At 41.9% G+C, this 22,514-nt stretch overlaps 1 protein-coding gene across 1 annotated transcript; it reads left to right on the forward strand.

The window, feature by feature from the left end:
- Positions 1 to 4,540: 4,540 nt before the first annotated feature.
- Positions 4,541 to 22,239, forward strand: LOC124595167 (protein takeout-like). Its single transcript, XM_047133779.1, has 6 exons — positions 4,541 to 4,661; positions 11,754 to 11,846; positions 15,151 to 15,295; positions 15,870 to 16,003; positions 17,804 to 17,953; positions 22,067 to 22,239. The coding sequence occupies exons 1-6, from the start codon at positions 4,595 to 4,597 to the stop codon at positions 22,219 to 22,221; spliced, it is 744 nt and encodes a 247-aa protein (XP_046989735.1). The 5' UTR covers positions 4,541 to 4,594; the 3' UTR covers positions 22,222 to 22,239.
- The last annotated feature ends 275 nt before the right edge of the window (positions 22,240 to 22,514 follow it).

Here is a 22,514-nt window from a genome sequence, read left to right on the forward strand (position 1 = left end):
GCTCCGGAAAGGCTCAAAATCATGAAAAGTTCAATTTTTACTTTTTTGCGTTTTCCGAATCTGCAGACTATTACCTTTTAATAGATATATAATTTATTCAATTCCGAAGACTACAACTATTTTTAAATTTTTTTTTGAAATGTGCTCTACATAGGCGTGACCCACTGTGGCGCTGTTAAACTGCTGTCAAATGGTGTTATTATTAACGTCCGTGTTCATCAGGTACATTTTAGTGATGTGAGATAAAGTATGTGTTGTGGCTAACCTGTGATGGTTCAATATATATCGCTGGTGTGATTTTCGATTGTTTCATGTTTATTTACTCTGTCGTTATCTCGAAAATATTCGTAATTAATTCTGTTTCTTGAGTCTCTGTTTTGTTGAAGTATAATAATGAGTAAAAGTAAAGTTATTAGAAATCCTCTGAAGGCTTTTAAGAAAAGGAGAAATGTTGGAAAGCCAAAGGTATGTGTTATTACTGTAAACAATAAAGACGATAACCAAGTGAGTGAACCTAACCTCTCAAGTACACCTGCCCATAGCAGTCAAAGTGGGAAAGAAAATACTTCACAGAAGAAGCTTGGTTCAATGAGTGAAAACTATGAATGTTTTATGGGCGAATCGGATGTGAATGAAATATTTGATATGTCGGTTCTCAAAGGAATTTTTTCAAACTGTGTAAGATGTATTCATTGTAGTGAAGTTGGTCTGGAACTCTCCATAATAAAGCACGTAGGACTTGCTAGTGAAATACAACTGAAATGTGATAAGTGTTCATACATGACCACCTTTTGGAACAGTGTTGCAGTAACTGCAACTGAAGAAAATGGTAGCAAAATCTACGAACACAACAACGAGCGATGCTTGCTTTAGACAAGGAACGCCTTCGGGCTGCAGACAGGGCTGTAAAGAGACTAGAAATACAAGCAAGAGTAAACAGGAGGAGGAACAAGAGGAAGCTGGAGGAGGAGTTTGCAGAGGATGAAGATAATCCATCCTATGGACCTGGAATGCACTAAAAAGTTAATCCAATCTTTGTCGCTCGATTCCCAAAACTTTTATTTTCTCATACTAATTACATGTTTTCTAAGGATCTTCCAAACATATTTGTTTCAAACTTTCAGTAAATGTTACACAGTACCTTCTGCATAATTTAACACAGCCTTTTTCCAAAAAACTGTATATTTTTGAATATATAAATAAAAAATTGCAAAAAAGTTGTGAATTTTCATTACAATTGAAAAAAAAATCATCTTTAATAACTGAACTAAAATTCTGTAAAATCCCTGTGTTAAGTTGTAGCCCATATTCCAATAAATAATCTGTAAAAAGCTCAACTTCCTACCTCAAATACTTTGTGAGGAAAGATGTAATTTATAAGCGTTATTTTAACATTGCAAGTATAGGGCGTTCCGGAGCCCCTTAAGGGGGGTAGGACGTCAAACGGGCCGACGTGGATCAGGAGAAGCACCACAGGACATTTTATTTTCTATTGTCTATACTTTTACAAATAAATTCATAAAACTTTGTCAGCATGACCAGGAAGGATTCAGGATTCACACTCATAGCAGTGGAAGTGCAAAAACATAACAAAATAAATTTTTTTTAGATATGAAATTTCAACATTTCTTCACTTACTGTTGGCTGCATTTGTTGCTATAGGTACATTTTTCTTCACAAGTGAGAGAGATTATTTGATGAATTTTGCCCAGCATACAAACCATACTTACAGGTGTATGAAACTCCAGAATTTCCCAAATCTATTAAAAACTGTGGTAAAAATTGAGATAATTAACTACCAAATTAGATTTTTTTTCTAAACATAAAGCTTAAAACGTAACAGCTCATTCATTTTTTCATAAATTAAATAGATTCTAGAGTTTCAGACACCTGCAAGTATGAAACTTTCTGGCAGATTAGAACTGTGTGCCCGACCGAGACTCGAACTCGGGACCTTTGCCTTTCGCGGTCAAGTGCTCTACCATCTGAGCTACCGAAGCACAACTCACGCCCGGTCCTCACAGCTTCACTTCTGCCAGTATCTCGTCTCCTACCTTCCAAACTTTACCGGCCGTGAGTCATGCTTCGATAGCTCAGATGGTAGAGCACTTGTTCGCGAAAGGCAAAGGTCCCGAGTTCGAGTCTCGGTCGGGCACACAGTTTTAATCTGCCAGGAAGTTTCATATCAGCGCACACTCCGCTGCAGAGTGAAAATCTCATTCTGTGGCTAAGCCATGTCTCCGCAATATCCTTTCTTTCAGGAGTGCTAGTTCTGCAAGGTTCACAGGAGAGCTTCTGTAAAGTTTGGAAGGTAGGAGACGAGATACTGGCAGAAGTAAAGCTGTGAGGACCGGGCGTGAATCGTTCTTCGGTAGCTCAGATGGTCGCCGGCACGGTAGCACAGCGTGTTCGGTCAGAGAGCTGGTTGGCCTCTGTAATAAAAAAACTGAGTCGAAAGATCAACAAACGAACTATAACGGATGTCATGTGACGTCCGCAACGACCAAACGCAACGATGAACAAAATGCGTAAAAAAAAAAAAATAAATAAATAAAATGGTAGAGCACTTGCCCGCGAGAGGCAAAGGTCCCGAGTTCGAGTCTCGGTCGGGCACACAGTTTTAATCTGCCAGGTAGTTTTATATTAGCGCACACTCCGCTGCAGAGTGAAAATCTCATTCTGGACCTGTAAGTATGGTTTTTATGCTGTGCAAAATTCATCGAACAGTCGCTCTTACTTATGAAGAAAAGTGTGCCTATAGCAACAAATGCAGCCAATAGTAAGTGAAAAAATGATGATATTTCACATGCAAAAAAATATTTTGTTATTTGTTTGAACTTCCGCTGCTACGAGTGTGAATCCTGAATTCTTCCTGGTCATGCGGACAAAGTTTTATGAATTTATTTGTAAAAGTATAGACAGTAGAAATTAAAATGTCCTGTGGTGCCTCTCCTGCTCCAAGTCGACGCATTTGACGTCCTACCCCCCTTAAATGCCTGTCCACAGCTGTGAGAGCCTGACGGCTTGCTACGGTTCTGTTTGGAAACATTTCCGTAAGCCGTCGTTTCACGCTTCTGCTGCTCCGTAAAGGAGGCGCAATCTGCGTATTCAGCGTCTGAATACACCATCGTACCGTACACAATGACAGCAGCCTATGAGCTACCGACAGAATGAATGTACGTAGCACGCCTGGTGCCACTGCACTAGAACGGCACCATATGCAAGGTGATCAAAAAGTCAGCACAAATTTGAAAACTTAATAAACCACGGAATAATGTAGATAGAGAGATAAAAATTGACGCAAATGCTTGGAATGACGTGGGATTTTATTAGAACAGAAAAAAACCAAAGTTCACAAAATGTCCGACAGATGGCGCGTGAAAGAACTCTTGCGCGCATCGTTTGGTGATGATCGTGTGCTCAGCTGCCACTTTCGTCATACTTGGCCTCCCAAGTCCCCAGAACCTCAGTCCGTGCGATTATTGGCTTTGGGGTTACCTGAGGTCGCAAGTGTATCGTGATCGACCGACATCTCTAGGGATGCTGAAAGACAACATCCGACGCCAATGCCTCACCATGACTCCGGACATGCTTTACAGTTCTGCTCACAACATTATTTCTCGACTACAGCTATTGTTGACGAATGATTGTGGACATATTGAGCATTTCCTGTAAAGAACATCATCTTTGCTTTGTCTTACTCTGCCGGCCGAGGTGGCCGAGCGGTTCTAGGCGCTACAGTCTGGAACTGTGCGACCGCTACGGTCGCAGGTTCGAATCCTGACTCGGGCATGGATGTGTGTGATGTCCTTAGTTTGGTTCGGTTTAAGTAGTTCTAAGTTCTAGGGGACTGATGACCTCAGAAGTTTAGTCCCATAGTGCTCAGAGCCATTTGAACCAATTTTTGTCTTACTTTGTTATGCTAATTATTGCCATTCTGATCAGATGAAGCGCCATCTGTCGGACATTTTTTGAACTTTTCTATTTTTTTTGGTTCTAATTAAACCCTATGTCATTCCAAACATGTGGGTCAATTTGTACCTCTCTATCAACATTATTCCGTGATTTATTCAGTTTTCAAATTTATACTGACTTTTTGATCACCCAGTAGTACAACGGACCACACCGAAGTCAAGTAAACAAAGGCATTTCGTGCCAGAATCAGCGGAGCTGTCTAGAGTGGTATGCAAAGCAAAATCAGTCAATATGCAAGCGTGTACTGGCCCGTGGCGTAATGCCTAACACAAATGACATTATGGATCATAACGCGAAAAAAAAAGAATTTGAGACAAAAGTTTTATTTAACATTTTACTTTCTTGAAGCATGCATTACGCCAACGAAATATATGTACTTACTTTTGAATCAACATGTATAAAAAGTTACAGAGATCTGCAAAGGGATTATTGGGTGGTTGTGCCTACCTGCGGCGGCTGCTGCGGTACAGGAGCTTCGCGGCGTGACGCGTCTTGCGGGTGTTGTGGGATGGTCCGGGCCGGCCTGGGAGGAAGCGGGCGGAGCAGGGCTGGAGTGTCCTTGTGGCGCGCAATATAAAGCGGCGGCCGGCTGCGGCTCTGCACTGTACTGCCCACCGCAATGGCCCCGGAGCGAGTCCTGCTGGCGTTCGCCGCTGCCGTCGCCGTTGCCGTCGCAGGCAGCATCCGTGAGTATCTCTGCTCTCTGCTCGCGAAACATTAGCACGCTCGATGGGAACCAACTCCACGGGGGGCTCTACAGTAATGCCGGCCCCGTGTTGTGATTTGAACTCTTCAGAGATCTTCATCTACTTTGCTAACCACTCATGGCGGAGGGTACTTCGCATAGTACCACCTAGGAGTGTTTCTTACCCTTCCCTTAGCGTTTGGAACGCTGGAAAGATGCCTACCTAAATTCCTGTGTACGCACTGTATTAAACATAATCTTACCTTTGTTGTATCTACTGGAGCGATACGTATAGACCTGTCGCCTATTTCTCGGTTCCTCAGTATTGGTTCCTGGAGTGTTGTAAATGTGCTTTCGTGCCATAACTGACGTTTACCTTCAACCGCCTACCCGTTCAGGCTTTCCAGCATTTCTGTGACGTTGTTAATGTTGTACTCTGTCTGACTGCCCTAGCACAGTAACTAACAAAAGTAAACCCAACGTTTGTGGCGTGGAGCCCGTGATCTGGCTACGGGTCTGACTATACGTACAGCCTCTCTTCGTCGTGGCACTAGGAGGGGGAGGATGGCGAGCCCATCACCCAACCTGCCTTTTACCCCTGGGAAAGATCCCCTGTATTCACGTGGTCGCGGGCTGAGTGCATGCGTCTGTAACCGTCCTGGAGGGACTCGAACGAGGAAACATTCCCGTCTCTATACGGTACTGAACGCGTAACTTCGAGGGCTGAAGTCTAGCCATATATCGGCTAGGCGACCAGTCACAAGATGGTAACTGCATTTCTTTACTATTATATTACTACATAATTCACGCACCTGTACTACTGATAGAATTAAATTCACACGATCTTTGTGGAAATCACACAAGCTTATTTTCAGACTTGCTTGTCAAAGTCCAGCTCAACCGAAAGTGTGAATTCGTAATCTAAAATGTAACAATTTCGAAAATCAATAGCACTGGTGTATCTGTGTATCTGCATATATCATACCCCGCAACCCACGAAATAGTGAGTAGCGGAGGGTACTTCTGGTGGCACTAAGTGAAACCCACTTTCTTTTTCCACTCACGAATGGTTTGTGGGAAGAATGATTGTCACTAAGCCTCCGTATTAGCTCAAATTTCTCGAATTTTCGTGGTCGTGGTCATTTCGCGAGATGTACTCGGGAGGAAGTAATGTGTTGTTCGACTCTTCCCGGAACGTTCTCTCTCCATATTTCAATAGTAAATCTCTGCGTGATGTACAACACCTCTCTTGTAACGTCTGCCATTGAGTTTATTCAGCATCCCGGTAACGCTCTCGCGACGCCTAAACGATCCTGTGACGAAACGCGCTGCTCTTCGTTGGATCTTCTCTATCCCTTCTATCAGTTCTACCTAGTAAGGATCCCAGATTGATGAAGAGTACTCAAGAATCGGTCGAACAAGTTCCTTGTAAGCTACTTCCTTCGTGGATGAGCTACATTTCCTTAAGATTCTTCCTATGAATCTCATTCTGACATAGGCTTTTCCTAATATTTGCTTTATATAGTCAGTCCACTTAAGGCGCTCGATACTGACTCCTAAATATTTTACGGTGGGTACTGTTTCCAGCAGTTTGTTGTCAATACTGTACTTGTAAGTTAGTGAATTTCTTTGCCTATGCATATACAATATGTTCCATTTATGTCCGTTAAGGTTGAGCCTGCACCAATCAATGCAAGCATAAAATATACCAGTTCTTGCGTTCAGCCAAAATCAACGCAAAACATAAAGTCACTGAAGTTCCATGCCTGCCCAACGATAACGTAATTCACGTAATTTTCCTGGGGCAGCTATAAAACATAGGTTAATGTATGTCCGGGCGAACACAACAGTATATTAATGACATACATTTGAACGCTGGTAAAGTTCCATCCAAACTAACAACATTTTCATTCAACTTCGGTGATTCTCGGCACAGCATCTGATGGAACTAAGCTACTTTTCGACGTGGTAACGTGGCACTGTAATCCGCAACAGATTTAATGTACGCGGCGTTGAAGGGCTTGGACTGAATGAGCTGCCAGAGCTGCACGGCCTGGATGACAACATTCTGCCGCTCTTGCTATGTGGGATAAATTGAAGCTAAATAAAGCGGTACTTTAATCCGCGTTATGGCAGCCAGTCTGGAGAAATGTTTTCATGCACATAAATTTGTTAAGACTCTCGCTCTTGTTCCACAGCTTGACCGATCACCACGAGTCTCATCGAAGGAACTGTTCTTCTGCAATCACATTATGAGGTAGGATACGAGACTGCTGGGACGTTAGAAAATATGTTGTAATCCGTGTGACGTCACTGCATGTTCCATTTAACTGCTGCTCAATAAAGCCAGGTACGATTGCAATTCAGCAGCACCTCAATTTTCGCTCTAGGCATTCCACTTACCGTTTTTTCTTCTTCTGCCTATTATTCTTTAGCGTACTTGTCTTAGGACGGTTTTCAACTGGAGGCTCTCCGTCGTGTCCCGTTCTCAGCATCTTCCCTCGTCTGTTTCTGTGTTCGTTCACTTCTAATGTAGTTCATCAATCAAATTCTATATCTACCTCTTCCTCCCATTCCTTCCACTTTTCCTTCTATGATTGTTTGTTGCAGCCCATTCCTACGAATTTCCGGCCAAGATTCACTAATTCTTCGTTCTTAAATAAGTCAGCCCACTTCACGTTAAGCATTCTTCTCTATAGCCACATTTCAAAATTTTCTGTATGTCTTTCTTGTGTCATTTTAGCTGTCCATGGTTGACTGCTGTATAACGGTACGTTCTAGACGCTACATTTAACAAAGCTTTTCCTCAACTCCATCGGTAATCGTCTAGCTGTTAGGAACTGCTTCATCTTTTCAGATACTGTCTTTCCCAAAGATATACTGCCCACTTTTTTGTACAGTTTCCATACCATATCATTAAACTTCCTAGGCACAGAAAAGATTTTAATTGTTTTATCTTTTTTCCGTCAAAGACTCTTACGCTTCCTTCTTGACTATTCTCATCACTTTTGTTGTTCCTGCATTTCCTTCAATCCATACTGGTCGTCCTTTCTTGCAATACTCTTCAACATCTTTCTTGTTTACTTACTACTTCTTCAACTTACTTCTACAGTATTGTAAATTGGACGTTTTCAAGCTACATTTTCTTTGGAATTGCAATATTTATGTCAGTACTTGAATGACACTTAATACGACCAGCTGAGCGACGTATGATGCTCCGAAGACAACTCTGTTATACTAGAGAAAGACACTGTTAAAAACGTAAGAATCTCTATCGTGTTCGCAGCAGCCCTAGTATCACATGGCGAGCAGCTGTACAATACTCGCAAGCTGATACGTCACTACAAATTCGTGTATATAAAAAAGGAATGTATTTTTTTTCAAGTGCCGTCCTGCACCAGAAGTAATTGTTCGATTTCGCTGACCCATACGTCACTTAATATTGCCCTACCACACGCTATGTAGTACCAAAGAAAGCGTAGAGTCATTCGAAGAAAAAAATATCGATCTCAGTATGTCATTAATGATACAATAACAATATATGACGGGCCTTTTGTGACAATATAGGTGCAATTCACTTGCACGGATCAGTAGATGTTTGACTTGTGCCACCAAGGAACGCCAGAAGAAAAGAAACGGAGTATGATTTGCGGAAGCAAGCAGCCGGTTTGGTTTGGACCTAGAGATTTTAAGGACGCGAGGTAGGTGCCTTGAACGCATGGGAACCGGTTCTGACGTAAACTACACGCGCGCTGATTTCACCTTCGGTTTTAACCTAAGGTTCGAAGTTCTGGCTATTACTACTGATTCCGTGAACTTACCTTGCCACAATTCGTGTTTCAATGTAGTACAGGACTGATATAGAAATGAGGATACAATTACCTTTTGAATTATTGAATTCGCTTAGCGCTTTACCACATATAATTTATGTTAAGTCATAGTCTCTATACGTGTAGTTTATTCACTAGCGAAGGTATTGCTGAAAAATTGACGCATTGTCAAAAATGTACATGCTGCATTTCTAGCTGTGAGACAACGAAACTTTCTCTGTCTGTAGGATTTCTATCGCGAGGAAAGAATTATAATATTAGTGAGTACATAAGCCAATGACGAATCATCTTTCTTTCTTGCGTCAAAGATGGCTTATAGATTAATGTGTAGAGGGAAAAAATACTTTTGGAAAGTAAATGTTAACATCCGATGATGGCGGAAGTTATATATGAACAGTAGAATAAAACGATTTTCTGTTTGCCTGAACCCACAGTCCTGTAGTAGTCTTTTATAAAATATTTCCAGAACAGAATGTATTCCTTCTTAAAAAGATCTTTAAGTAATTTATGTTGTTATAGCTATCACTTTAAAAAGGCATGGTACGGTTAATAAAAAATTAGTAACAATCAACGCCAAGTTTTTTGTTTTTCCTATAACAAACTGTATTTTATTGACTTTCATATTATGGTGCTCTGCATCTCTAATTAATAACATGTGCTTCGTGAAAGTTTACGAAAACGTGAATACTACCTAAATTGAGTGCCATAAACTCCTAAATAATCACAATCAAGAATTGTGTGTAGAATGTAATAAAAGTATAGAATATATGGCACAGAATAAATAAATAATCCTAAGCTAATTCCGTAGAACGAATTTTTATTCTCATTTGGGTCGTATTAGGAATATACAAAACGGATCCGCCAATTTAAAAAAATCATGATTTGGCACAATAAATCTACGTCACTTTAATAAAACTAGTAGCATCCTTAGGTATGTAAAAAAGACATAAATTACACCTGCATGCGTCCAATAACTATCGGATGTATCTAGACCAACGTCATTCATTAACTGCAATAGAATTATTGACTACACAAAAGTACCCTGTTTATACGCAAGGCAGTCAATTAACAGGGCAATGCACATGGCGAGAATCTGCTGTTATAGTTTGATATTAATTCAGTTATATTTAGGGAACAAATAGTCTTACAGTACTTCTATTTATTAATACATCGAGTCAGCATTATAGTTTTGTAGCGTTACAGGATAAACAAAAAGTCTACATAAGCTTCACGCATACTTAAGTTCAATCGGAGGCTGGGCCGAGACGACCTTGGATTTCTCAGCTGGGAATGATGGCCTAAGAAACTGTAGTGAGCTGATACGGTAATAACGAAAGCACTGAAAATAAAAAGAAAACATTGCACGCATTTTATACTGCAGCGAAGAAGAATCGTGCTTGTATACAACAAACTTGATTACATTTTTCTAACGTTGCTTGGTATTATGCCACTTCCAGGTTCCGCTGCTATCAATGCTTTCGTCAGCCTGTGATATACACCACCTTAGACACATGTACAGCAAGAAAATATGCGAACGAAATGTCAAATCATAGTAAACATTTGCATGAAGACCATCAAAAAATCACATTATTCATTCTACAGGGCACACCTCTTTCTCCGAGAGCAGAAAAGGACGCTCAACATGATAACTGCAATCGGCATTCTCTGAAATAAAATACCAAGAAATCTCGTTGGAGGAAGAGCGGTCTTTCTTTTTCGCGAAAGACAGGCTTCCCGTGAAACTAACCAACTCTTCGGCCTGCCTATGCGCAGTAGTGTCGAGAGGGGGAGAGACGCCAAGTTACAGCGAGCGCGGTTGTTTTCCACAGCACAGTCGAGTAGTGTCAGGCGGCTCGAGAGCACTCTGGCGTGGAGTCCCCCGCTCAGGGTCACGAAGTCGGAGGTACCCGGAAGATCGTGGAATCGCCAGGTCAGGGGCCTCTCAGGACTTAGCTGCGTCGCGAACTTAGCTTCCTTAACTATCTCGAGAACATTTCCTACGTTCTGCACCGAAATGAGGGATCTTTAGTGCACATTACATAATCATATTTAGGTGCGATAAGTAAAAGGAAATGACTTCAGTTACAAATGAAACTCTTTCCATAGTAGTTTGAAATAGGTTATTCTCTGCCTTGTTGGGATAGGTCGATGCAAGCACCCAACTTTTCGCAGTTTATTTACTTATGTCAACCATTTTTCATACCAATCCAGGAGAATAATTTTCTTGAATCAAGAAAACAGGATAGGAAACGTAGAGTGTACCGTCTCGTTGACGTCGAGGTGGTTGTCGATGGATCGCTAGCTGAGATGGTCGGAGACTGGTCAGGAAGTTGGCTATGGTTTTGTCGAGAAGAACAATTCCGAAATTTGCCTAAACAGAATTTGAACGGGGAAACAGACAGGGTTTAACACCCTCCTCCTCCTCTCAAATTCTTTCTGTTCGCAAGACTACTTCTTAACCACTATTTTTCATGATCTTCACTTTCTTTTAGAGAAGTTCTTCAGAGTCTTTATTTAGGGATTAAATAAAAAAATAGCAATAAAAGTATAAAAGTAATTAAAAATTTAGATATAAATGCATGACGTCAGTTATGATTTACTTCTGCAACACCAGATATCGCGATGGCAGCTTATTTTTGGTTCCAACGAGCGAGGCCATCTGATAATGAAGCCTTAGCCTTGAAACTGGCCGTGGCAAAATGAATATTAGACTAGGTGTAGCTGTGGAAGGTTTATTTCCCCAAATTGTAGCCTTCTCTCGGTTTCAAGTACCACTCTCAGATACACGTTATTAAACTTACTTAACTGAACAAAAAAAGTTCTTGAACATAAATAAATATTGTAATTAGACCACCTCGTGTAAGTTTCCATGGGCAGATATAGTGCCCTAAAGGCAATAAGTTACTTTAGAAAGAAACGAAAAAGTTAAAGCAATTGCATAGCCACTGGAATTTGAAGTGAGGCTAGAGAGCAGTTTTGTGGCTGACAATACAATAAACCGATAAGTTGCGTTGCGGTCTTTTCGGATACTTCTAAAATGAACACGGAGAAAAATGAGGAAAGTGAGAAGAACGTCAAACACAGTTATAAATGCTATAGCACACTAACATCTTTATCGAAGTGTACTTGTAAGGCTGATTATGTATGTGACAGAGTTAGAAACAACACCACTGTTACTTACAGTAATCAAGGAGGGAGTTATAACATTAACTGTAAAATGAATGAAGTATCGTTTATAATGTTTTTGTTCTTTTTTATTGCAGCCAGCTACATCCCTGTCTGCAAAAGGAATGACCCAGACATAAACAACTGCATCAAGGATGCAGTGGAAAAGCTGAAGCCAAAGCTGGCGGAGGGTAAGTAACACCGACTGCAAGGGCAGCCTTCCCTATGTGTAAGCGTAGGTACGGGCTGCTGTGTGCCGGCTAAGGCCCTCCAAGCTGCTGCCGTGCTCCACAGGCTAGGAGTGTCGCACGTGCTCGTGACTCACAGTGGCTTACTGTTCGTACATGGTCATCTGATAAACAGAAACAGACCCTTGACGTTAGAATTATCGGACGTAGTAGTATTTTGTAGCGCACGAAATCTCAAACGTGAACAGAGCTTCGGTTCTTGCTCTAATTTTACTCTGGCCCCGTAGAACTATGCGAGTCCTTACAACCGCTGCCTCTTATTCTTTAAAAAGTATCTTCAAATATTGCAGAAATAATTGAATTACTTTGCAGTTTGAGGTATGCGAGTATGTTTTAATAAATCCGTGGTTCTTGGAATAGCTGAACATTCGTACCTGTCGAAAATCTGTAGCAATCAAATATGCAGGATGATGCCTTGATGATGTTACAGACTTTCAGGGATGATGTAGGAGCGTAAATGTATCAAGCTGGGGCAAGGGACCATCGTTCAGAAACGACCGAGTAGAAATAAATAAATGAAAATTGTTCTGGTACCTCTGACAGCGGACCTGTTATACTGCAAGCTCTTTGCTTTCCACATTTTGGGAGGATGTAATGTGGTCCAAAACAAGAAAAAATGTGTAGTGAACATGGACTCTAAAATGAATACTTGTTCAGTAGAAGAGATGTGTTTCACAGTAGCAAACATGAACAAGTGTTCTGGGTACACACTTTACAGTCAGTGTTCACTTCACACTTTTTTCTGTTTTTGGTCCAAACACCTCCTTCCAAAACAAGTAAAGCAAAGAGCTTGCAGTAGAAGGGTCCACTGTCAGAGGTATCAGAACGATTTTCGTTTGTAACTTTTTTTTTCAAGTCGGTCGTTTCCAAACCAGCGTCTTTTACTTCAGATTGATACGTTTACCCTTCTCCGTGATACCCGAAAGTTTGTAACATCATCACGGAATCACGCTGTAGGTTCGACTCGTTTACAGAAGGCCGGTCACGAATCGGGTCTCTCGTCATGTCTAGGGGCAGGGTACTTTGCTACAACAAATGACATCCTTACGGTAAAATAATTTGACGAAGAATAGCACAAAATAAATTTTTTGAGAATTTAAAATTCAAGATTCAACCAGTAAATCTCAGCGTAAAATAACATTATTTTTTTAAGACCGTGCAGTGACTATATAATGTACACAATAAGAATGTGTACCATTAAACGCGAGCTGTAAACGGAACTAAGGATGCGATAAATTGGTTTCACGGTATTATCGTTAAGCTCTGTGACGAAGTGAAATGGCTCCGAGCAGCAGATCCCTGCCCCATGTGTCACGTGAAGTCTAGAAAAGGAAGAATACTGATGTACTATAGAAAAGATGCAGGGCTATTTGATAAAGTTTACTTATTTTCAGTATACCGTCTAATCAATCTAGAAACCAATCGTTCTTCTAATTTTAGACAGATTACGACTAGATCATATGCTCTGATTCTTCGCTCGATTGAACGCCACTTGTAACACAAGATATTTAACATACCTAATTTTAGGAGAGCGCTAGGTGAGTTTAATGCATAGTGCGCCAAGATCGCTATAATTGTTACAACGCATCCAGTTTCAACCACAAGCCTTACTTCAGTATGGCAAGTTATGATTAGACAAATGTGGCGAGCTACTGCGACAACCATAGCACCGCCTGAAGATGATCTAATTTAACGGTTGTAACCAGTCACTTCGTAACAATCGTAGAAATCTAGACGTGTTAAAAAATTTTATGCAACACGTGTAACACAGCTGCAACAGGATTACATGTGTCAGTTGCTGAGGAAATTTAACGGGCTCCTCTTCAGAAGCGCTTAGCTAGAGAATACGGGAACTACGGGTGCAAACACTTCCCATGTTTACCCGCCCGCACTGCTTACATAGCGGTCAACGTCTCTCGTCCTCGCATTGGAGGTCTTGTTACTTCATGTGCGGAGAGCGGTGTCTCGTCTGCTAACAGAAGTTGTCTTTGGCTTCAGAAAAATAGGTTATAAATTTTTGCCCATTGGTTTTTGTACACTGATCATCCAGAACATTATGACTAATAGCCGGTATGTCCACCTCTGGCTCGGATAACAGCGGCAACACGTCGCTGAAGAGAGTTGGCGCCGCATCTGCACCTACAAGTCATCTAATTCCTGTGAATTTCGGGGAGGGGGGCGATGAGCTCTGACGATACGTTCAATAATACCACACATGTGTTCGGTCGGGTTCAGATCTGGCGAGTTGTGGAGGCAGCACATCAACAGGAACCCGCCAGTCTTTTACTCGAACCACTCAATCACGCTTCTGGAATAGCGCTTTATCTTGCTGAAAAATGCCACTGCAGTCGGGAAACGTGATCGTCATGAAGGGGAATACGTTGATGCAACTAGTGCACGATACTCCTTGGCCGTCATGGTGCCTTGCACGAGCTCCACTGGATCTATGGATGGCCATGTGAATGTTCCCCAGAGCATAATGGAGCTGCGGCCAGTTTGTCGCCGTCCCGCAGTACAGGTGTCAATGACCTGTTCCCTGGACGACGACGGATTCGCGCCCACCCATCAGGGTGATAAAGAAGGTGCCGGCATTCATCAGACCCTGCAATGCTCTGCCACTGCGCCAACGTCCAGTGCCGATGATTACTTTCCCATTTCAGTCACAGTTGCCGATGTCGTGGTGTTAACATTGGCACTCGCCTGGGTCTTCGGCTGCGAAGGCCCGTCGTTAGGCGTGTTCTGTGCACTGTACTCTGCCCAGCATTGAAGTCTATGTTAGTTCCGCCACAGTTCGCCGCCTGTCCTGTTGCAGCAGTCTGTCCAGCCAACGACGTCCGACATCTGTAATGGTTTCGCTACTCGTTGAAGACACTCACCATTGCTCTTCTAGAACACCCGATAAGTCGTGCAGTTTCCAAGCTGTTCTTGCCGAACCTCCTCGCCATCGGAATGAGCCCTCGATCAAACTCAGGTAGACCGCGCGTCTTCCCCATTCTGCACACGGACAGCACGCTCACTAGCAGTCACTCATCTTCAGGGGTCGCTGCTGTCGCCTACAGTGATTTATATCGACAGTATTTCGATGGTCATTATGCTCTGACTGATCAGTGTACATAAAATGCGAAGCTATTTATAACGGCTGTCTGCTTCTCACAAAGCAAGCAGCTGTAATTTGGAAGTATTTCTTTGTATTTTAGTTAGTTTTAAGTGACAACAGAAAAGAGATGGGTGTGGTTGCGTGTTACAGGGATCCCGGAGTTGGACGTGCCCAAACTGGAGCCCCTCTACATCCCCCAGCTTACCATCAGCCCCAACCAGGGACAGAACATCCGAGCGGTGGGCACCAACGTCAGAATCCACGGGGCCAGCCACTTCACTATCACCAGCATCACGTGCGTTTTCAGTCTAACAGCTTTCCTAGTCGTACGTTCTGTACAAATTTGACACATTCAGCTAGTATCCTTTATTGTTGAAACCCTAACTGGCATCAGAAATGCTAAATTGTAAACTGTACGTTTCTGATAATACTCTCGTACTTTTTCCCAAAGGGTTACATAAAGTTGCCCAACAAGAAGTTATTTAATTCGTTTCTAAATTACCCCTGCATCACCTCTAAGATATTTAATACACTCTGGGAAGATTTTGAATATGTATCTGAGTCCTTTCTACAATAGTCTTAGCCCTTTAAAGTCTTTCTAGAGATCTTTTTGGTCTTGGCACAAATAGTTTCATTTACATTATCAACACAACGAAGATAAACACAAAGAAATGAAATTTCACTGTAAAAAACTCCTTGTGAGACGACCTCATGGACAGATTACTTATTTATGAATGCAGTTAAGCAATTCTTTGTCTGTGTAAGGTCCAGATATTTATGTGTGTCCTATAAATAAAAATTAAAGGCTTTTTCATTTTCATTCATGGTCTTTGAAATGCAAGACATAAAATAGTACAAAAATTTTACAGAGCTGATATACCAAAGCACGAGTTTTCCGCAGCGATAAAAATTCCCAGCCTGTACTTCGAAGCTGACTACGACGTCGATGCCAAGCTGTTGTCGATCACGCTGAAGGGAAGAGGACCACTAACTGCGAACGCAAGTAAGTTTCCAACATCCCATTTCCCTTAAGTTCACCAACCCTTGCATTTGGTATCCCTGAAGTGATCTTTAAATAACATATTACGCACGTGAGAGGGCAAGGATCCCGTTGTCAGGTTGTTGCAGCATGTGACCTGGTATATGTGTAGGACACTCTTTACGTGCGGGCTCTTCCTGAGGCAGAGGAGTACAGAGAAATGACATTTGTAGAAAGATGTTTAGTACACAGCGCTAGTTCATTACCGTTTCGGATGAGTGTATGTCGATACTGAAGCCGTAAAATCATGAAGTACCAACAGAACAAACACTGGAATTTAACTCTGTCACTTCAAAGATATTCCATATTTTGAGACTGAAATGGTCATGTTAAACGATTTAGAAACATGTGTTGAACACAAAGGTGTCAAGTAAATGTGAGTAGAGTGCTAAAACCAATTTACTGAACTAACACAAGTCGACAGCGGGCTACGGTTTCACCAACTGTTATGTGAAATGAGACGAAATTTATCTGAGATCGTATTCTGTGCGATGTAGTCATTAGAATTTGATGGCGTTGTGCGACGCATGGCATAAAAGATTTAGCCGTCGTTGTCCAGGCTCTTTCTGTTGTTTCTTTAAGTCCAAGTTACTTTTCTGATTAAAGTACTTTCTTAACATAACATGTTTCACCAGCTGATGGGCACACAACTGTTGAGTTAGTTCGCGTTCACTGCATGCAAATTTTAGCGCTCCACAAACAGACGGGAACAATACTTTTTCTACCACTACCGAATGTATTCGTATATGGCGCGACAATATTCTCTAATGTTATTACTCGTATCACAGGCACATACGCACAATATAGCACTATTCTACAAAACTGATTGTTGTTCCATCTCATAATACTAGTTCTACTCGTGACATGAGGGAACCAAAACATAATGACTAAACATTCACGGCGAAAGCTTGACGAAATTCGAAACACTGATGTCCATATTATGCGAAACATTTCGAAAGCATGGATGCGTTCTTAGAAATTGGATGTACTTTGAGCTGCTGTCAGACTTTGTACCAAGGTCTCAAACCACAAGGACACTGCCTTCGTGTGGAATTAATTAATTTACAGAAACATTTGCTTTCTGGGTTTCAGTAGATGTTCTGAACGATGGACTCTAAAGAAACAAGTTAGGAAAAAGAAACGTGTCAATAGAGATGTGGATATAGAGGACAACGACAGTAGCACCACTGGCTGAAGGAAAATCAAATGGGAAAACTAAAAGAACGAAGGACGTTCTTTAATACCATACAGAATATGAATGCTGAAGAAATGAACCCCAAATATTACTTAAGGACTTCATAACAAACGTCTTTTAAGAAAAAGAACTTAGTAGTAAAGTAAGAGAGAGGCATAGCACCTCATATAGCGAGCCAACTGTATTGAACGGAAATAACACCAGTAATTACGAGCTGCTGAATCAGGTGCAGAGGGACAGGAGATGACAGCTACATCAACAAGGCGATGCCTTCGGTCATTGATAAGGAAAGGGTAGCTTCGTCTCCTTCTATTTAATCATTTACAGATTCACTAGATACGTCAAAGATGGTAGCTGATAAGTTTTTAAATATTTATAAAGTGGCTCATTTTACCGAAGACAAAAAACTAAAAATTTGTTCAGTACACTTCCACAACGTAATACCAATAAATCGTGAAGAACTTTAATTTATATAAAGTTCCTTTCAACAATATGTTGAAATTGTAATTAGTATCTTTGCTAATATGGTTTAGTTCGTTTGGTTATAATTTACACCTCCTTTATTGCAGCTGAGTGCAGCGGCGATGTTGTTCTGAAAGGTCAGCTCGTGAAGAAAAACGGGTCTCCTTACCTGTACTTCTACAACACTGAAGTTTCTATTGATGTGAAACACGTACAGGTCCATTTGGAAGGGCTCTTTAATGGAGACAAAGTACTGGGTAAGTACGAGAATTATTTGATACCATTTTACTTCCCTTTTATGTCGTGATCGTCAGCGAATTTTATGTAACTGCAATAAATTTGTAGTGAAACACACGACAACGTATAGCAAAGGGAAAGTGGGGAACATCTATAAAATTGGATAAGCTGAAACTTATTATGAACTGTAGTTACATCAAAACTATCAGAGAGAACGATGAAGAATTATATAAAGATAGTTCTTTTAAATCCACTCTTGTTCATAAAATAATTAACGAAACGCGTTTAGCAGAGGTAGCAATCCGATGTTCTTTCTTGAACGTATCGTGTACTTAAGGGTTTATTTCGATGTCAGACGGAAAGCACGATTGGCAAAGGGCCAGTGAAAAATGCTATCATTTCACGAGGAATAGCATTTTTGTGGCAAACCTACACTGCAAAAACAAGTTGGCGAAACAATCGGGGAGAGAATAGAAGACAAACAAAACTATGTAACAACGTAACCTGCGGATAAAATGGATGATCTGATGGAGAAGATTTTTTTTTTAAGAAATTGGTGGACACATCGATTTTGCGCAGAAGATTACTGTTCGAAATATTTTAATCGGTATCACTCACTCAGAGCATTATAAAACATGCAAAGTTTCACACGGAAAGCTCGAAATCTCAAAAGTGTACGTGTTGGGAGAAGGAAATCGATGTTACGATTCACGAGTGAGCATCTGAAACGTTTAGGGAGTAGACTTATCTGTAAGATTTATTTATTTGTTTCTTACCGCAGGGTGAAGCGACGTAAGTAATTTTGATACTGTAGCTGTTTTTGGTATGGAGAGAACGAGACCGATATCGTAGTGGATGTTCGTTCCTATCAAATGAATATAGAGCTTTTTCCTACTCCGAGGTTCGCACAGTTTCCACTTGGCGGGAGTACAGTTTACAATATATAGAGAAAATCACTTAATCAATGGAAGACACTCTTACTTTTAGTTTCCACATACGGTTAAAATTTTTTGTCTGGTTCCGAAACCTTAAGGTTCAGATAAGGCCTTATCATCCCATCACGAGATGGTCATTAGCGATGAGGCAGAAATTCGGGTTGGGTGAGGCATGGATTTGAAATCGGCCTAGATCCATCCCAGAACTTGCCTTAAGCGATTCAGCAAAATCACGGAAGCCTAAATCTTGGTGGCTGGTCAGGGATTTGAACCACCGTTCTCAGAATACGAGTCCTGTGTGCCGATCGCGACTCCACCTCGTCCCGTTTTTAAATTTCTGGTCTACCAAGTGCCGGGGGATTCAATTCTGCCAAGCAGATTTGAAACGGTGTCACAGAGTAATGCCTCAGCAAACATTCACTTGGGGCAACTGGGGGAAACGTGCAGTATCTGAGCCGCAATGCCAAAACCGCGGTTTGGTTCCGGCTCTTGGCTGCTGCTCTTATAACTGCTTCGCCAAGCTCTCTGCTAAAACTCCAGCGGAAGTGCAAACAAAGGAGTCTTAATTGCACGCTAGATGGCAGCTGCTTCGTGGGAACTATAATTACCCACTCTCTCTGGTTGTGTGTCAGCAAACGCACGTATGACTCACGAACGGAAGCAGTGAAGTTCGTTTTTTGTTCGATTCCTGTCTTTTTCTCGAGTTGCTGAGTATCATCAGTGAAGGTGAGTGTGCGATGTGCTATGCTAAAGATGCCAATGTGAGACAGAGCGATGTTTGTGCTCTATCACAACAATAGCAAATGCTAACGTTATAACTTCCTGAAAGGAAGTCATATTTCCCACCCCCAACAGTCCACCTTCTCCAGTATGCTGATGACACCGCCTTCCTGGCTCTCTATCCTACCCTTCAACGGTCTCAACGTACCCTCCAAACCCACCTTAACCAGTTCACCACTTGGTGTAACCAGTGGTTCCTCCGTCTCAACCCCTCCAAAACCCAGGCGATCATCATAGGCCGTACCACTCGCTCCATTCGCCTCCATGATTTCTACTTCACCCTCCATGGTCGTCCTATCCAGCTCACCCGCACCCTGAAATACCTTGGCCTCAGCCTCGACCGACACCTCACCTGGACCCCTCATCTCCAGACCATCCAGCAGAAAGCCCATTCCCGCCTCCGCCTTCTGAAACTCCTGTCTGGCCGGACATGGGGATTGCATCCTTCTACCATCCTCCACACCTACAAATCCCTCATCCGTCCTATCCTCTGTTAAGCCAGCGTTGCCTGGATCTCCACCCCCACCCGCTTTTACAAGGCCCTCCAAATCCTTGAACGCCATGCGCTCCGCCTTGCCTTCCGTATCCGCCTTCCTTCCCCCACACGGCTCCTGTATGAACTGATCCCCTTCCCCCACCTCCTCCTGTTCCTCCAACATCTCCGCATCCTTTACATCGTTTGCAGGCTTGATCCCCCCCACCCTCTGGTTTCCTCCTTCCTCTCCACCCCCCACCCGTTGCCGCGCCTCTATCGCTGTATCCCTCCCTCTCTCCACCTCCACACCCTCCATCTCCTTCATCAGGGCAATTTCCAACGCCTCCCCCTCCTGGATGACGAACTGCGCCGTGACATCTACCCTTCCTTCCAACTATAACCTGGCCTTGCTCCCCCCCTCCCCAGGGCCCCCTTTTTCCTCTTCCCTGCTTCTCCCAGAGCGGATTTTCCTCCATCCCCCCCTCCTCTGAGACCTTGCACCCCATACTTGCCTCTTTCCTTCCCATATACCTCCCTACCTGGCCCTCTTCAGGGCGCCCCCCGCTCATCTCCCCCATCCCTTCCCCTCCCTTCCTTCTTCAGGTCTCCCTCATCTCCTTGCGCCTGGCAGATCCTCTGTATTGATCATCATCAGTGTGCCACATCAGTGTTATGTTTAGTGCTGTTTCTCCTGTGCATCAAGAGGTGTGATTTTAATTGTGTACTGCCTTGAGGTTCGCCATCAGTGTTACGTTATGTGCTATGCCATCCGTCGATACCTTTATGCTCCAGTCATACTGTGCGTTGTGTTCTTTTAATCGTCGCAGTGTGTGGCTTTTTGTGTGTGCTACTTTTAAACAGTTTTTTATCTCCATTTTACAGTCACCCCTTTTTTTTGTCTATTGCCCTCCATTACGTTCCCCCTTTTTTATATCTATGTTCACCTTATTCTCTCCTTGCTGTTTTTAAATGTCTTCTATTGTTTTGTTCTATGTCTTTCGGCTGAAGAGCAGCGCATATGCTGCTGCCAGCCCGCCCCGATGGGGAATTGAAATACAATAAAGAAAAAAAAAAAGTCATATTTTGCTTACAACTGTTAAAGATCATATTTTTGGTGCTGCAATTTCTGCATTTACACCATTATAAAGCACAAACGAATTGTGTCATGTCATGGCATAGATACTGCTTATAAGTTATGGTTTGTTTATTTCCCACTTTATCCCAATGGAAGCGACAGACGTGACCACATTAACATAATTACATCTTTTACGTTAATTCTCAGGTAGATTGAGTTACAAATGCGACTGTAAGGAGTAACAGAGAGAACAAAGAGGGACTTGTACACCTCAGAGACTAACTAGTCAATATCACCATTATTTATGGCATATAACTGTTCCGTGACGTGAGATCAATTGTTTGTACTTGATAATTGACTAAACGCAGAAACAGCAACAGAAAAAAGAAACCCTTGACACCCATAGGTGAAATATAACGCCCTTTCAAGAATTTAGACCCATTTTACGGGAAGTTAATAATTTTGTAATGTGTCATAAAGCAGAATACTTGAAACCGCCGACGATGGAAGCTCTTGATATGTTATGCTGAAACATGCTGTTATCCGATTTTCTTCTGAAATATCCATCAACGGAAAGAAAGTGTTCGGCTCCACAATGTGGGAAAGTGCAGTTTAATGAAGAGATGATTAGCATGGAATCTGAAAAATACTGTAGATGATAACAATAATGTTATAAAATAATTAGAGTACTAGTAATTACATAATGAGCATGTGCGAGAAATCCATCAATTGCACCAGCAATCTCATAAGACCTCTCGCTCCTTTTCCCCATGTTTGTAAATTCACTATTGATAAACTCCTCCTTTTCACAGCAAATATAGGGATAGAGTTTGTACGAACTGGAAAGTAATTGTATGGTTCTGTTTAGGTGAAGCCACAAACCAGGCGCTGAACGAGAATTCCGGGGAGTTCTGGCCGACCATCAAACCCATTGCCGAGCGGACGATAGCAGAAGTTTTGCTTGGAATCGCCAACAACATTACATCACATTTCACCTATGATGACCTGTTCCCTAAAAATTAATAAACTATATTTATCTTATTTCTCGGACTATTGTTTTCTTAAATTTCCTTCACACAATTTAGTGTAATATTTTAAGCTGACAATTATCCTGTTACTGTAGATGTATTCTAAGACTGTCCTCAGCCCATGAAATCTGATGCAGTTGAGTGTGAAGAAGAAACATACTCTTACAATGAGCGAAATTATAAACACACAAAGGAATTGAACTGTAAGGACCATTTTCAAAGTACAGTGTGAAATTTATCGTGCTTATCAGATGAAGACCACGAAATTGTTTTTCGAACCCATGCTTT

The sequence above is a fragment of the Schistocerca americana genome, chromosome 2 (genome assembly GCF_021461395.2).
Source record: "Schistocerca americana isolate TAMUIC-IGC-003095 chromosome 2, iqSchAmer2.1, whole genome shotgun sequence".
In the NCBI taxonomy this organism is placed as follows: Eukaryota; Metazoa; Arthropoda; class Insecta; order Orthoptera; family Acrididae; genus Schistocerca; species Schistocerca americana.